General features: G+C 40.2%; 1 protein-coding gene across 5 annotated transcripts in view; it reads right to left on the reverse strand.

The window, feature by feature from the left end:
* odf2a (outer dense fiber of sperm tails 2a) overlaps positions 1–17,668 on the reverse strand; it is a 72,762-nt gene that overhangs the window by 27,735 nt on the left and 27,359 nt on the right. For 4 of the 5 annotated variants that reach the window (XM_041193473.1, XM_041193472.1, XM_041193476.1 and 1 more), the window contains exons 11-19: positions 17,462–17,647; positions 16,761–16,870; positions 14,926–15,061; positions 10,547–10,657; positions 10,009–10,113; positions 6,157–6,315; positions 5,062–5,153; positions 3,122–3,284; positions 1,623–1,748 (exon numbers count right to left, since the gene is read on the reverse strand). In XM_041193473.1, coding sequence (XP_041049407.1) covers positions 1,623–1,748; positions 3,122–3,284; positions 5,062–5,153; positions 6,157–6,315; positions 10,009–10,113; positions 10,547–10,657; positions 14,926–15,061; positions 16,761–16,870; positions 17,462–17,647 — 1,188 coding nt within the window. The remainder of the gene's footprint in view (positions 1–1,622; positions 1,749–3,121; positions 3,285–5,061; positions 5,154–6,156; positions 6,316–10,008; positions 10,114–10,546; positions 10,658–14,925; positions 15,062–16,760; positions 16,871–17,461; positions 17,648–17,668) is intronic. The other variant, XM_041193474.1, reaches the window with a different exon arrangement.

The raw sequence follows: 17,668 nt of genomic DNA on the forward strand, positions 1-17,668 counted from the left end.
CTTGCCAGTGTTGTGATTGGAGGTGCAGCAAAGATGGGAGAGATGCAGCTGCTCTTCTGGATCCTCCAATCATGGATTCCCCCTCTCCCACTTTTGCTGCTCCTCCAGATACAGAATCTTTTATTGGAGGCTGACAGAGTTGGGTTTATTTTTAAAGTCCCATACCAGCCCCAAAGATTGGAACATACATTTAAATTGGCAGATTTCCAAGATGCCAATGTTGGAAATCTGCCAATTGGCAGAAATTTCTCATCCCTGTAAAGGTGGGCTAGTCACTGGATAAATTTGTTGAGCCATGGGAAGAGTTCCTGCCACATGTTTAATGTATAATTCAAAGGTAATTTTGAAACGCCATTGCCACCTTAGAACTTTGCTGGATGGGAACATGGGTCACAAAACAAATCAGCCAGAGTGTTTATAGCACTATATCAGACTCGCACTTCGATCAAGTAGGGCTCCACTAATGCCTGGATTTAATTACAAATGCAGATGTTGAAAAGTAGAGTTGCTGAGTAGGCATGCTATAGCTAAGTTAACTCAATCTTTAAGAGGAGACCCCCTTCTCCCCCCAGCCCCACATCCACAGGTTCAATCCCTGATTCATTCAGTACTGGCTGATGACAACTGGAATTACAGTGTGGTATAATTCCTTGATGTCCCCTGGCAAGGAAACTCCTGCTCTTTATACAGACAGCTGTATGCTTGCAAAGTGTACAAAGGTTGGGTGGGGGCTGTGGTGGCTCACTGTTAGAATTATCTCTTTAAACATGTAGAGAAGTCACCTGGAAAAGCTACCAGGTCTGCTCCGTTTGTGAAACACTACTGAAGACGACAGAGTCAAAGCTATAACCCTGAGGCCATATACCCGAGTCCAGGAAATTTGGCCCTTAAACCCAGACATGTCAGTTCTATTTATATTTATATTACTCATTCAATAGTTTGGCCTCTTAAAATTTAGTTGACCTGGAGATTTGGAATGGGTTGTTCTTAAATGTTGCTACTTGTGTATAAATTGTAAATCAGATCACCAAGATATGTTAGTATCAACAGCTGGAGATGAATGGAAAAGTGGATTTAACCTTTAAATTCAGCCCACGAGAATCCACAGCACACAGCTGTGAGCCCTATAGCCACAAGATGATTAAACACCGTTAGCCATATAGAACCCAGAGGAGGAGGAAAATAAGAAAAATATTTTGATCCATGGTTGGAATACTGGATAATGCTATTGAAGGACTTGAACCTCTCGGTTTCCACTTACTTTATAAATATGTGATAAGTAATTGCCTTGAGTGACTCCAGAACTTTTGTCGATGCTGCCCTATCCAGATGGCCATGTCAGGTATTAATCCATATAAAGTGCTTCCTGAAGCTGCCTTTGATTTTTAGCTGTGCTCAGGATTAACCCTTTCTATTCCATTTGGCATCATGCATACCTCCATAAAACTCCCCTCATTCACGAATATCCAGGCTAAAGGGTTGGAGTTTTTAATAACCTCTTCTTTACAACTAAAACCAAGGGATCAGTCTTATTGCCCTTCACTGATCCTTTGTTCTATAGAACAGATTCAAAAATATACTTAAAATTTTTAAAAATGCATATTTTGTAACCAGTGACTCACATCTTCTTTGCTTCGTCGTAGTTGAGTCAGTTCTGTTTTTGTTCTGCTCATTTGTGTTTCAAGGTCCATTATTTTGCTCTGTGTGGTTCGCTCCTTTGACAGAGCTCTCTCCCTGGTTTGGTCCACCTAGTCAAATAAATATATTTGATTACATATTCAACAATTTTTTATTGACAATCTGACCTGTATTAACAGCTTCTACTGCAGGAGCAAGATCAGTAACCAGCGAGCACAGATTAAAAGATAATTGGCAAAAATCCAGAAGCAAGGAAGGAAATGAGAAGAAATTTTAACATAGTAAGTTGTTACGATCTGGAATGCATTAGATGAAAAGGTGAAGAAAGCACATTCAATAGTAACTTAAAGGGGAGTTGGAAAGATACTTGAAAAGAAATAATTTGCAGGCTATAGCAAAAGGGCAGAGCAGTAGCACAAAATAGATAATAAAGAACGGAAATGATTGACTGAATGGTCTCACAATTCTATGATCACAGCTCCTACCCTGAAAGTTTTCAGTCTTTCATGTGCACACTGTTCACATTTACTGTTACTGGGTCATGTTTCAGGAAAGCAATCTCAATGTCAAGCTTTCCTGCTTTCACACCATCAGGAGCCAGCCTCTGTAAGCATACTGAGCTCCACTGTTAAAACAGAACACCCTTAGCAAACATGTTGGATACACTCAATTTTGCATCACTGAAACTTGTTGAACTGTCAACCAGCAATTTTCATGGGTCATTGTGATGAAGGAGACAAATGTGGTTGAATTGAGGGTGGCCTGCAGGGCAGCGATCCAGAGGTTTAAAAATCCTTAAAGAATAACTCCAGTGTAATACATTGTTAATGCATACAAGGTAGTCATAACAGATACAATAGCAGTTAACTGGCCATCTGCTTGGTGAATAAAAGTGATATAGCACAGGAGGCCATTTGGACCACCTTGTTTGTTCTAGCCCTTAGAGAGCTATCCATTAGTCCCTCTCTCCTGCCTTTTCTTCCCTTCAAGCATTAATATATCCTTTCAAAATTTATATTGGACCTGCTTTCCCACCCTTTCAGGCAACAAATTCTAGATCACAGCATTTTTGCTGAGAAAACCATTAATTTACAAGGAATTCTATTTGTAAAATTTAAGCACAGATCATTTAAAGCTGCCATTTGGCTACATTCATATTCTTTTGAGAACATCACATTGTTTCTTTATCATGAATGCACTAAGCAAATACAAGTTGCAGGCAATGACTTCACAGTAGCAGTGTGTAGCCATGAATCCGAAGATCTAAGTTTATGTCCAAGTTTAAAAAAGGCTGTGTCAATTGAAAATTTCAAACTGGAGATTGGTAATTTTTGTTAGGCAAGGGTATTAAGAATTATAGAACCAAGGAGGGTATGTGGAGTCAAGATCTGGATCAGCCACAATCCAAGTGAATGGTGGAATGGCTCAAGGGTCAGAATGGCCTCCTCCTGTTTTACATTTAGTCAAATCTCAGTGAACTGACCTGGCGTCTGGCATCATCAGTGGCGGCATCCAGCTGTCTAGCCAGGCTGGTGCACTCACGGGATTTGTCTTCTAATCGCTGTTGGTTATGGTGAATGGTCTCCTCCCGCTTTGTCACCACCTGAGCCAACTCCCGGTTCTGGGTGTCTAAATCTTCCAGCTTCCTATGAATAATGATCAACATTTCCTTCAGTGTCCAATATCCTCATTGCTTCTAAAATCCTTCAGGTATTCTATCATGTCTGAATTACTAATGTTCTGAACAACACAATTCAATTTTGGTTAATCCATTCAAATTCCAGGGCTTGAGCACTTTATCCGGGCCAATATTGCAATGCAGTACTGAGGCACTGCTGTCCATTGGACAAAATATTGAACTAATGCCCATCTGCTTGTTCTGGTGGTTTAGGAGAATATTAACAATCCTATAGCACTATTCAAAGATGAAAAGGGAGTTCTCCCAGTGTCTTGGCCAACATTCCTCCTTCAACCAACACCACCAGAAACAGGTTGCCTGATCATTCATCTCAGCATTGTTTGCAGGGCATTGCTGTGTGCAAATGGCTGCCACATTTGCCTACCTTGTGACAAGCCCTGGACACTCCTTGCGAATCACTTCAAAATATTTGACATAAGGTGACTTATTTTAGTGAGAAAATGCTTTTGCAGCCCTCAAGAGTTTGTAGCTAGAGTATAATAGATTCTGCCAAATACAAAAGCAAGTTCAGAATTTAAGTGACTTTGAAATACATCTCCCAAAGATACAGTTTTATCAGAACTGGAGAATGCTACTATGCAACATTTAAATTGGATTATTCCACTGCTAAACTGTGTGTAACCTGGCCTGATCCCTTAAAGAAACTGCTGAAACTTCCTTAGCTTTCCAAAGGCAGACTTTTAACGAAACTCACTTAGGTCTGGTATTGCAACTGTGTGGATTCTTAGTTGTGAATCTTAAGAGGGGTCCTGATGATCATATTTGAAATTATTCACTTCTCCATAAGACCTTGTTCTTAACTTCCTTGCAGATTCTGGGCTTTTATCTGTCACCAGACAGTTGTTGCTTGTTGGTGCTATACTATGTTGTCAAAACTGATATAAATAGTCTAATTGACCTCAGGACATGTATAACTGCTTTGCTTTTTTAAAACTATTTGATTCAAAAAATATTTTACTTTGTTTGGAATCTGCAGTTGTGATCAGTTATTATTTCATGAATATTTTTGAGCTAACTGGGTGCAAGTATGACAAATTTTCCAAGTATCATAGCTTCACTAGGTACATAACCTATATACATCAGATTTTAAAATTTATTAAGAGTGTTTAAATCCTTAATCAAAAGACTTTAAATTCAGATTAGGGTACACTTCTGTGTACAAAGTTTTCCTTTCAAGTTTAATCTATATTTGGGGAACTGCTGGGCTGCTTTGTTCTGAAGGTTTCTTCTTAAAGAGAAGGCAACATAATCAGCATGAACACATAGCTGTCTGACAGAAAATGGCCTAAAACCTGCAAGCAAAAGTTAGGGAAAGGATTTAGTAGACAAGGGAGTCATTTCAAATACAACAATCTGGCAGCTACATTACCCCTCTTAAAATTTAGAAGTAAGAAAACATAACAGTTCTAATACCAAACCCAAGTGAATTCCATACAAAGTTTATCTTTGGAAGGTTAGGGAAGTTTCAGCAGTTTTAGGTTAGTTCATCAGGGGGGAAGGGAAACTGGCTTGGTATGGGAAATCCCTTTCCAGGGCTCGTAAGTGAATCAGATGAAAAAAAAAGAGACAGAGAAATGAAACCCCAAAAATGAAACACAATAAGATACACAATGCATCCTAACAGCAAAGGAATAAGAAGTTTGGGTTTAACTCACTTCCTCCATTACAGAAACAACATTGTCAGTTAGCTCTGTCATCCTTTAATTATACACAACTAAACCAACCTTTCCAGAGTCTCCAGTTTTAGCTTCAGGTTATGATTTTCTTCTTGCAGATACTGGCACTTCTCTCTTGTCTTGTTATTCTGTTCCTCAATCTGTGAAGATAGGATGGACAAAATAACTAAATTCAACAAGGAATCTTCGTACAAAATTTCACAACCATTTCATGCTGACAAGCACAAATGCCAATTTAATATCAATGCATTCCACAAGTAAATGCAGCATAGAGGATCCAATTTTATCTTTCCATCCCTCCAGTTCCTTCCCACTCCTCACCCCACCCCAGGATATATAGGCAAGTAGGTGCAAAGTGAGATGCATGAGCTTTGCAGCCAGCAGCACAGACATGATTTACCTGTTAAAGACTGCAAGGCTTCACAACTAATTCAGGTTAAATTTGGGAAAAACAGTAAAAGCTGGCCCAAACCTTTACAACTTTTAAAGAGTATACTATTAGAAGATTAGTGCTTGTAGACCCACTGAAAGCTTCCAATTTATATTTTAACAAAACTATATTGGATGATAGAATAATATATTCAATTACAAAGGGGACCTATCACATTGTTACAAACAATGCTCTTACAGTGCAAGGCCTGAGTTTTGCATTAAGTTATAAAAAATATAAATACATTATTAGATTTGCACACTATCACCTGTATTTACACAGCGTGAAGTTTAAAAAGAACTAGAGTCTCTTAATTGTCCCACATTGCTTCACATTAAATGAATGACTTTAAAGTGCTTATGTAAGCGAACACAGACAAAAGCAGTCATTTTGCACACAGCAAGATCCCATAATAATGGCACTAAATGAATGTCTTTAATGCTTTTAATTGCTCTTTTCATATTATCACCGAATCTTTTAACATTCACTTGAACACCTGCAGCAGGGAGACAGTCTTCGATTTAACATATCCGAAAGATGACCCCTCAGACAATGTAGTACACCTTCAGCACTACAATTAAACGCAAGACTAAATTACATACTGAAGCATTGGAATGTGACTCAAACCTACAAACTTTTAAACCAGATTGGACCCCCAATTGAGTTAGGTTAACAGCTAAAATAAGCTCAAATGGACAGAAGTTTAAAACTACCTCGATCTTGAGATCACATATGATTGCTGACTGATCTACATTTTTCCTCTCATATATGATGAGCTGCTGTTGACAGTCCTGTAGTTTATGCTCAGTTAACTTCAACAACTCAGGAACAGGCTCCAAATCAGTCAACTTTTTCTGCATCTGTCTCCGCACCTACAGCATGAACACAAAGGTGTCAAGGTGTCCATCAAAAATATATTCACCAGTGTAAACCTATATAATCATAGTAAGTTTATGGCACAGAAGGAGGACACTTGGCTCACTGTGTCTGCATCAGCTAAAAAAAATGAGCCACTCAGCCTAGTCCAATTTTCTAGTATTTGGTCCGTAGCTCTGCAGGTTACACCATTTCAGGTGCATATCCAGGCACCTTTTAAATGAGATTAGGTTTTCTGCCTCTACCACCCTTTCAGGCAGCGAGTTCCAGACACCCAACATTCTGGGTGAAATTAAATGTTTCCTCATCTCCCCTCTAATTCTTCTACCAATCACTTTAAACCTGTGCCCCCAGTCACTGACCTCTCTGCCAAGGTAAACAGGACCTTCCCATCCACTCTATCCAGGCCCCCCACAATTTTGTACATCTCAAATTTCCCCTCAGTTTATTCTGTTCCAAGGAAAACAATCCCAGCCTATACAATCTTTCCTCATAACTACAATTTTCCAATCCTGGCAGCATTCTCATAAACCTCCTCTAACCTCTTTAGTGCACTCACATCCTTTCTGTAACGAAGTGACCAGAATTGCACACAGTACTCAAGTTGTGGCCTAATTAATGATTTATACAGTTCCAGTATAACCTACATGCTCTGATATTATATGCCTTGGCTAATAAAGGAAAGGATTCCATATGCCTTCTTAACCACTTTATTGACCTGAGCTGCTACTTTCAGTGGACATTTCTCTCTTCCTCTACAATTCGTAGTATCTTCCCATTTATTGTGTAATCCTTTGCCTTGTTTGACCTCCCCACCACCTCACACTTCTCTGCATTGAATTCTATTTGCCACTTTTCTGCCCACCTGACCAGTCCACTGATAGCTTCCTGCAGTCTACAGCTATCCTCCTCACCATCAACCACAAGGCCAATTTTTGTGTCGTCTGAAAAACTTATTGATCATGTCCCCTACATTTAAATCCAAAACATTAATATATTATCACAAAAAACAGGGACCTAGTACTGAGCCCTGCAGAACCACAGGAAACAGCCTTCCAGTCTGAAAAACACCCGTCAACAATTATCCTTTGTTTCCTGCCACTGAGGCAATTTTTTATCCAGCTTGCTACATTCCCCTGGATCCCATGGGCTTTTATTTTTATTAACCGGTCTGCCATGTGGGACACTGTCAAAAGCCTTGCTAAATTCCATGTAGACTAGATCAACTGCACTGCCCTCAGCAATCCTCCTTATTACTTCCTCAAAAAATTCTATCAAGTTAGTCAGACATGACCTTCCCTTAACAAATCCATGCTATTCTTGATTAATCAGTGCCTTTCTAAGTTCAGTTCGTCCTGTCTCAGAATTGTTTCCAATAATTTTCCCACTACCGAGGTCAGACTGATTGCCCTATAATGATCCAGTCCATTCCTTGCTCCCTTTTAAAACAAAGATACAATGTTAGCAGACCTTCAATCCTTCAGCACCACACCTGTATCTAGTGAGGATTGGAAAATGGTGGTCAGACGTTCCATTATTTCCTCCCTGGATTCTTTTAGCAGCCTGGAGTACATTTCACCTGGCCCTGGTGGTTTATCCACTTTCAAGGATGCTAATCGCCTTAATACTGCCTCTCTTTCAAGGATGCAAATCGCCTTAATACTACGCCTCTCCCTATGTTATCACATCCAATAAGTCACACTCCTCCTCAACTACAATATCTGCATCGTCCCCCTTTTTTGTGAAGACAAATGCAAAGTATACATCAAAAACCATACCCACATCAGTTACCTTTTTGGTATTTTTTTGGGCCCTACTCTTTCCTTAGTTATCCCATTATTAATGTCAATACATAAGACATTTTTGGGTTCACCTTGATTTTGCATGCCAATATTCTTTCATTACCTCTCTTTGCTTTCTTAGTTTCCTTTTTGATTTCACCCCTCCATTTTCTATACTCGTTCAACTTTCTGTGATGTTGAGTTCAAGGTGTCTAACATGAGCTTTCCTTTACTGCCTTATCTCGCCCTGTAGGCTCTTTAACGTCCAGGGGCTCTATGTTTGGCCATCCTACCCTTTTTCCTTTGTGGGAACATGTTTACTCCAAACTCCTTGAATCTCCCCTCTGAATACCTCCCACTGCTCTGATATTGATTTACCTTCAAGTAGCTGTTCCCAGTCTACTTTTGCTAATCACTTCTCAGCTTAGTAAAATTGGCCTTACCCCAATTTAGAACTTGAACTCCTGTTCTGCCTTTGTCCTTTTCCAAAATGTTAAAACTAGCTGAATTATGATCACTACCACCAAAATGCCCACCCCACTGCCACTCCTTCCAAGTGCCCAGCTTCATTTCCTAAAATGAAGTCCAGAACCGAGCCCACCCTTTTTGGAATAATTATAGTGTTTAAACACTTTATAAATTTGATCAAATACTTCCTTCTATTCCCCAATGAACTAGTTTATCCTTTTTCTTTAATGCATTCACAGGGTGTGGGTATCGCTGGCAAGGCCAGCAGTTATTGCCTGTCACCAATTGCCCTCGAGTAAGTAGTAATACAACCGAGTGATTCGCTTAGCCCTCTGTGGCTCAAATTATCTGCCTATTTGGGACTAAGGCTCTTCACAGAGGCCAGGAATTTTGCCAAAGGGAACATGGAAAACAAATCCAAAGCACTGGAGGTCATAGATAATGTGTGCTTAAGCTACAATTCACACATCTTGAATGAAATTTAAAAAGCAACTCACCAGAAAATGCTGGAAATATACAGTGAAGTCAGCATCTGAAAGATTATTTAAATACAAAGACGCTACAAAAATAATTATTTTATATAATTAAATCTGCTATAATCAAAGATCCAAAACATACCAAAGCTTCAACATAAAAAAAACTAATAAAAGTTGGCTATGTGTTAATTTTGATATTATTAATTCCTAAGACCACATTTATAATGGAAATTGCCTGCGTGAGCTTGTCAAGCTGTACTTGTACCATCTCCTCAGCAGAGGTGCTGCAGAATCTTGATCTAATGTTTCACTCTCTAAACCCACTTCACATGAAGATGATATGGTCTCAACTCCATGTGCAATGACATTTTGGTGGAGCTAAGGGGAAGAACAAACAGCATCTACAAAATAAACTTTGGGTGGTATTTTACAGGTCTGTCGCAGTGGGGGCAGGGCCAGAAAATGTCGCGAACCGTTAAAAGTCCATCGGTTTCGGCGGGACCGGAAAATCCCACTGGTGGGAGGGGCCATTAAATTCCACCCCTTGTAACTGTTAATTTTCTTCTTCCTCATTTGTTAATGGTGTGTTTTTTTTTATTCGTTCATGGGATTAGGCAACATTAGCAAGACCAGCATTTATTGCCGAATCCTAAATTGCTGTAGCTTGTGTGTAGGTACACCCATAGTGCTGTTAGACCTTTCCTTATCTCAAATCATGTCGTGCATGACTGCTCACCCTTCCCAAAACATTTTTCCCCAGTCTCACTGTAGCAAAACAGAACTGATAAAACGCCTTACCCAAATCTCCAGCACATTGTTTCAGATGCTAACAGATCTGTAGTATTTACAGCATTCACTGTTTTCCTTTTCGTCTCCATCCAAAGGACAGACATGATTCCACTATCCCCAAATAAAAAAAACTCTTGCCTTAGGAAACTAAATGTTCCACTACTGCAATATTTACCTGCTCAATTTCCTTATTCACATCATCTTTCAGTAGCTTGTTTTCCTTCTCTGCCTTCTCCAGTTTCACACTGCACTCATCTGCCTCCATTCGTGTCTTCATCAACTGGATGCATACCAAGCATTTTGTTTATTAAAATGGCATTTTAAGTCAGCGCAACGTTTCTCAAGATTTTCTCCAAAATAGGGTTTTACAATTATTTCCTCACTTACAGTGAAACAAAGTTCTGGTCTGCCTTCAATGTCCTCCCTCCTCACTGGTTATTTTTATTTCTGCCTTTAGTCAGTTACTTTTTACTTTCATCATTCCTTCATGTTACACAAAGGTTTTCCTACCCAGACTTGCAACTGCTACCCTCATTCCCAAAAAGAAATGGTTTCCCAAACACAATGCAGCAAAATAAAATCAATGGTAACACTACCACCCAACTGCCAGTGGTAGGATCACAGATCAAAATTAGACAAAGAACATTTGTATTTGAACATTTTAGTCAGACACATACTGAGATGCATGTTATGAAGTCCCCATAGCGGATTACCTGAGATTTGTAACTATCCACCAGCCCTTCATAGCGTTTGATAGAGACTTTTAGCTGCTGCATCTCAGACTGAGCAAACGTCAGCTTCTCCTCCACAGCTGACATATTCGCCTAATTATGTTTAGAAAAGAAAATGCACTCAGTCTGGGGTTTGAACCGGTACAATGTTAGAAATATTGAACTTGTCAGCTACTTTGACACTTACAAACTATTAGACTTGTTGGAATCATATCTGTCAAGATTGAATTTTTCTTTTACAAAATGGAAGGACTTAGCATTATCCATACATGTGGATGCTGACCTGGGATTTTTTTTTTTAAAAAAGGTCATAAGTTCACCTTGGAACTGTCAACAAACAGACCTCTTCCAAGAAATCGCCTGATCTTTATCGTACTGGAGGAAGAGCTGGTTGTTTGTTTTGAACTGCAAATTCTTTAATTGATGGGGAAAAAACTGAAAAAAGCAAAGGCTAGTAACTTGCTGGAAATCACATAAAAAAAATGGAAGTTTTGAACCTGCTGGTTTTGAAGGCAGTCTTGTTGGGGAACAAACTGAGGTAGGAAGGCTACCCTAACTGGCTCTCTCTCTCCCTTGCCCAAAATTGTGTGGGGCTATCAGCCTGTAGCCAGAAAACCCTCATCTGAGTGTAACTGATCTGCATTTGGACCTGCAAAACTGAGACCAGTTGGAAAGAACTTCCAGATGTCCATTGGGACCAGCAGCCCAACTTCACACAAAGTAACTCCAGGTTGACAGCATCAAGACCCTGGAAACGTTATCCTTTATTTTATAACACCCATACTCTAAAACCCAACTCTGTAGAGAGACTACCTGTTTGTCCTTTGTCTGCATGTGTGCTGGGGAAATTCTTTAGGAAGAGACAGATAGTTAGACTTCCCAATTACAATTCTGCGTTAACCAGTGCTTGCAACTTGTTAAGCGTAGTTTTGTTTTATAATAAAGAATTGTTCTGAGTTTATTGAAAGAAGTTTGGTTGAAGACTCTTTTATACTCGGCACCAGTAGGGGAAATAGACAATTGGCTATTTTGGTAAGAAAATTAAACTTTTAAATTAATGGTATGGCCTGCAGAGTAGTGGTGCTACGCACACTCCTCCCATCCTGGTCCTAACTGTCTGCCTTAAAATATTCTCTTGGGTACAATGAAGCTAATCACTCTGCCACGTGCTTAGAGTATCTTGTGTCCATACTGCCCAACATCTAATCATTCTACAGAATCCTTCTGTAATCTGATTATTTGCCAAATGTTAATTGCTAATCTTTCAGTAGGTGAATTGAAAACATTTGAGAGGCAAGGTCAGATATGAATCATTAAGTTGTTTTATTTTACAGCCCACAAGTAAATGTACAGATAGCAGTAATAATCAGATTAAACCTTAATTCAAATAGCTTCTCTATCATCAGCAAATGAGACAAACAAATTATATACATTGTCCCTTTCACGGGCTAATTTTTTGTGGCATTACAGTTCATTGTAGCCAACAGCAAAAAGCTGAACTTCTGTCTCCAGATCAAGGCCCGTTCTTTGCAATCTTTCATTTAAAACCTGACTTGAGTACAAATGACTGTCTTGCGCTCTTTCCCTTTCTCTTTTTGTATTCATAGAAAGTGGAGTAAGGAAGTGTCTCACATGCCCTCCCCACTCAGATTCACAAGCATGCCTGTCAATCATCCCTTCCCTCTTGCGAGGCTCATACAAATACAGTCATCCCCACTTCAACTGATGCATTGTAGGTATTTGTTAGGCTATTCAAGATAAGTTAACAAAGCACTTAATATTACCCCTGTTCTCCCCATCCCGGGTTTGTGCAAGCCTCTTCAATGGCAGACTGATTAACATTTCACATTTCCCCCAGCTCAGAGGCTGCAGCTTGTGACATTTTGAACAAATTCGCCATTTTAAAAACACCTAAACATAAATTCCAAAATCCTTTCCATTCTCAGGATGTGGATATCACTGACAAGGTCACTGTTTATTGCCCATTGAGAAGATACAACTGAGTGGTATACTGCACCACTTCAGAGTGGTATGGGGCTGAAGTCACATAACCAGTACAGTAGGTTTCCTTTCTTAAGTGACATTTGAGTTTTTACAACAATCCAACAAACTTCATGGTCACTTTCACTGATCCCAGTTGTTTATTTGCAGATTTTTCTTTGTATAAACGGAATTCAAATTCTCGAACTGCCACACTGGGATTTGAACTCTCATTCTCAATTTTTAAAAAAATTCGATCACAGGATGAGAGCATTGCTGCAAGAGCAGCATTCATTGCCCATTGCTAATTGCCCTCAAGAAAGTCACGGTGAGCCACCATCTTGAACCACTGCAGTCCATGTGGTGTAGGTACACCCACGGTGCTTTTAGAGAGGGAATTCCAGGGTTTTGAACAAGCAACAGTGAGGGAGTGGCAGCGATATAGTTCTAAGTCAGGATGGTGTGTGACTTGGAGGGGAACTTGCTGGAAGAGGTATTCCCACGTGTCTGCTTCCCTCGTCTTTCTAGGTGGGTCAAGGTCACAGGTTTCAAAGGTGGGATCGAAGGAGCCTTGCTGAGTTGCATCATTGCTGCCACTGTGCAGTGGTGGAGGGAGTGTATGTTTAAGATTGTGGATGGAGTGATCATGTGGGCTTTGTCCTGGATGGTGTCAAGCTTGAGTGTTGTTGGAGCTGCACTCATCCAGGCAAGTGGAGAATATTCCAACACTCCTGACTTATGTCTTGTAGATGGTGGACAGGCTTCCAGGAAACAGGAGGTGGGGGGGATTGTGTGTGATGGGGGGCAGAGTTACTCTCTGCAAAATTCCCAGCCTCTGACCTCCTCATGTAGCCATGGTATTTATATGGCTGGTCAATAATACCACCACCACACTCTCCCCACCTTATTTTTAAAGTGACCCCTAGTTCTAGACTCTTCCACAAGAGGAAACATCCAGAGTGCTTACATCCACTCTGTCAAGACCCTTCAGGATATTAAAGGTTTCAGTCAAGTTGCCTCTTACTCTTCTAAACTTCAGTGATACAAGCCTAACCTGTCCAACCTTTCCTCATAAGACAACCTGCCCATTCCTGGTATTAGCTTAGTAAACCATGAACTACTTCTAACACATTTACATCCTCCTTAAATAAGGAGACCAATGTGTACACAGTACTCCTGATGTGGTCTCACCAGTGCCCTGTAGAACTGAAGCATATCCTCCCTACTTTTGTATTCAATTCCCCTTAGGATAATTACTTGCTGTACCTGCAGACTAGCCTTTTGTGATTCATGCACTAGGACATCCGGATCCCTCTGAATCTCAAAGCTCTGCAATTTCTCACCATTTAGATAATGTTTCTTTTTTGTTCTTCCTACCAAAATGGACAATTTCACATTTGCCCAGCATCAAGTACCATTGCCACACATCAGACCAAGCCAGAATGTTGTCCAGGGCTTGCTCAATGCAGGCACAGGCTGCCTCAGTATCTGAGGATTCTGAATGGTACTGAACAGCGTGCAATCGCCAGCAAATGTCCTCACTTGGGATTTTAGGTTGGTGGGAAAGACATTGATGAAATAGCTGAAAATGGTTGGGCCTAGGACACTGCCTTGAGGGACTCCTGAAGCAATGTTCTGGGCTATGATGATTGGCTTCCAACAGCCATGACCATCTTCTATCAGTCCAGGTCTCTGGATTACCAGTCCTGTAACATGACCACTACACCACCCTCAACTAAATTAAATATGGACTAAATTAGCATCCATCATATGCAAAGTTTTGAAAATTAAATCTAAACTAGTTCTTCCCACAAAAACTATATTCAACAATTTTAAATGCAACAGACTCCATCCTGTTTGCAGGAGTGTAGCAGTTCCTGATCACTAGAAATATTTTCCTTATAAATAGCAATATAACAATTCCTATCAGGCTACAAAGTTTAGCAAAAATTAACAAATGTCCATCACCATTAATAGATGGTCACTGAAAGTGTTTCTGGGTTATCAGCAAATATAAAGTCAGAAAAATGAAAATAGTATTAAAGTTACTGAATCCTCATTAAAATCTGGATCCCTTCCCTTGCCAGCCAATAAAGCCCCACTGCTGGACCTCTCCTGCCACCCCAGCCAAATTTAATCATTCAGCATGGATAAAGGAATAAACCTTGTATTGCCTTGGCTGTGAATGCCACGACAAACATAGGTAACAATAGGAATCTGCAAAGCAACTTCTATAAGATTGAGGCTACGTGAGCAATTAGAAAATAAGTCATCCCTAATTCCATGATTGGAAAATTAATCATTTTGGCAAAGTCAGTGGCTTTGCTAAAACATTCTATTGGAAAGTACCTACGAGAGTTTTGAGCAAAGGAATGCAGTACCTTCATTGTCTCATTCTCCATTTTGATGCAAGTGCTTTCAGAGGACATCTTCTGCAGCTTGTTCATCATTGACTCCATCTCTCCCCGAGCCTTGTCCTCCACATGATGAGTTTGATCCAGCAGATCTGTAATGCGACTGCCAGAAGGAAAATTATTTTTATATCGTATTTAAAAACTTTGTCTATGCGCTCACTTCCAGTGTACAAAATTCATTTTCTGTGTTTACAAGTTTTGGTCACACTATGTTAAAACACTGAAAATACCATGAAATCAGTTAGAATGGGATTTACTGTATAAACAGAACCTGACAATATTGTAGGCAGAGGTTGCAGCCACTAACTGGTCTTGTAACCATCTTATATCCTATAACATTGTATGCTCCACTAGTGAAGTACATAAAAATCTAATATAAACAATACTCCAATTTCAATGCTTCATATTTGACATCTATAGTTATGTTATGTTTACACTGCAATTTTAGCATTACTGCAAGGTCACGTTTGCAGTGCAACTTGAGTTGGGTTCCTACTTGACAACAGAGAAGACACTCTTACTCTTGTCAAACCCATGTGGTGTTTCATTCCATTGTTTCCAAAACAGACTTAAAGCTAGTTTGGGTTCATGTTGTAACTCATGAAAATTTTAAAAACTCAGTTACGTTTACTCAGTAAGAAAACCCCATCCACTTGTTCAAAAACATTTCAATACTTGGCAGGAAAGCTCTGCACACCATTTTAAGCTGCCGGCTCACTGGTGAGCCTATCAGCAGCAAATGCGGGAGAGGAACAGTCTGTGACAGGAGGAGAAGTAGCAAGCAATGTGAAGGCAAGAGGCTTCTTTTGTATTCACAGCCACGGTGCATTCTCCCTCCCCCATTGGTCACACTCTCTCTTGCCCTCTGTGCTTGCACCAGCCCCCCTAAAGGAGCACAGGGCTCAAAATAACAGAGTGGGGTGGGGAGGCTACAAGGAACAGCAGTCGTAACATCAGGGCCTGCCCGGCCCCCTGGGGCAGCTGGAGTCTCATACAGGGCACAGTGTGGAAACGCATCTTGGCACCTTAACAGTTGTCCCAAAGTCGCCCTCAGTGGTAAAATATCCAATGATCCTACCCCTGGGCAGAGTGCGAGAGAAGGGGTCAGAGCGCAAGAGAGCACCCAAGACTGGGAGCGAGATGAACGCGCACACACACATCCCCTCTCCTCCCCCCTCCCCAAAAACCAATCCATAAAGCAGGCCAGTAGAGGAGATAAGACAGGTTGAAAGGCAACCCCCTTCCGACCCCCACTTTCATGAGTTCCGCTAAAGTCAGCTCAGAGTGTATGCCACTAGAGGCAAACGCAAGATTAGTGTTAGTTAGTTAAATCTGACTCCTTAGTCCCTATCCCCTTTCCTAGTGATCAGGACTTGGGGCCTAGTCTGTCTCTTTCTAGCTCTGCCTCTTAAGTGAAAAGGCAAAAAGGTTTTATTGGTTAGTTCTGCTGCCTGGCACTTTTTAATGTGCCTTGTTACATGATTTTTATTAATTCCTTTTTTCCCCAAATTATCAATTTATTGCTTGGACATTGATTTTTCAAAATTCATGTTTAATGTCATAACAAGTCTCATCTTCCCCAAATTTGCTCATCAGCCCCTTGAATGAGAAAAAAATTATAATGAGACTCCTCACAGAAAAAGGTTGGACACCCCTGGTATAAACAAAGTACTGTTTAGCTAAAATTGATACTGCAAGTATGCTCTCAGTACAAGCATCCTATTGAAACATAACACTCCTGAAAAGGTAAGACTGTAAAACTGAACAACACTACTGGTCTGTATATTTTCCAGCTTCCTTACTTGTTCAAGACTGAGATCTCAACATCCAGTTGACTCTTCTCTTTCATCACTTTGTTATGACAACTTCTCCATGTCTCAACTGTTGACAGTGCATCTGCCAGCTGTGACTCCTATAGGTGAGCCAACCAAACAAGATTCATACCAGAAATGATTTTTTATAACATTAGCATTTTAATTAAAGCGACTGAGAAATAATATAGCCAAACATACTAAACTGAAAAATATTGAACTTGGCAGCCATACTTTAAAAAAAAACTTGGGAGTCTTTTTTGGTCAAAGTGAGTGATATTAATACAGTATATGCAATGCATGAGTGCAAAATCTCCCAGATTATAAATGCAGTGTAAAGCTCTGACTTCTGTAGTGGGGGGGTTACGCCTAGTGTCTTGGCTGCTGAGTTTCCTACAAAAGTAAAGCACTTCAAGACATCTGATGGTCATGAAAAGCCCTATACAAATGCAAGTCTTTATGTTTTCTTTCATAACCTGCCCAATAGTGTCTAAGTAACTTGAGTAGCTATATTTAAAGTCAAGGAATGTCCTCAAATTTACTTTTTGGGAGGCTGGGCATTGTATTCTGCCTTTCATTACCTACTTTAACCAACTGGTGTGGTTCAATTGAGCTCATTTGCTATTTAATCAGTTTTAGAATAGTGTTAAACTCTAGGGAAGCAACACTCCTCATTGACTGTATTTGGTCACCTTGTCAATTAGCTGGGCATTGAGCAGCTCAACTGTATCTTCACTGCGTTCTGCTCGCTGCTTCTGAGCCCTTGTTGCTTTCTTCAAGGCCTCTTTGTCCCTGTCCCTTTTCTTTTGAAATTGCCTTAGTTGCTCTGTCAGATAGTCAAATTCCCCCTTTTGTTGTGAGATGGTACGCTCAAAATTCTGAAGGAGAAAAATTGGAAT

The sequence above is a fragment of the Carcharodon carcharias genome, chromosome 8, assembly GCF_017639515.1.
Source record: "Carcharodon carcharias isolate sCarCar2 chromosome 8, sCarCar2.pri, whole genome shotgun sequence".
Taxonomy (NCBI): Eukaryota; Metazoa; Chordata; class Chondrichthyes; order Lamniformes; family Lamnidae; genus Carcharodon; species Carcharodon carcharias.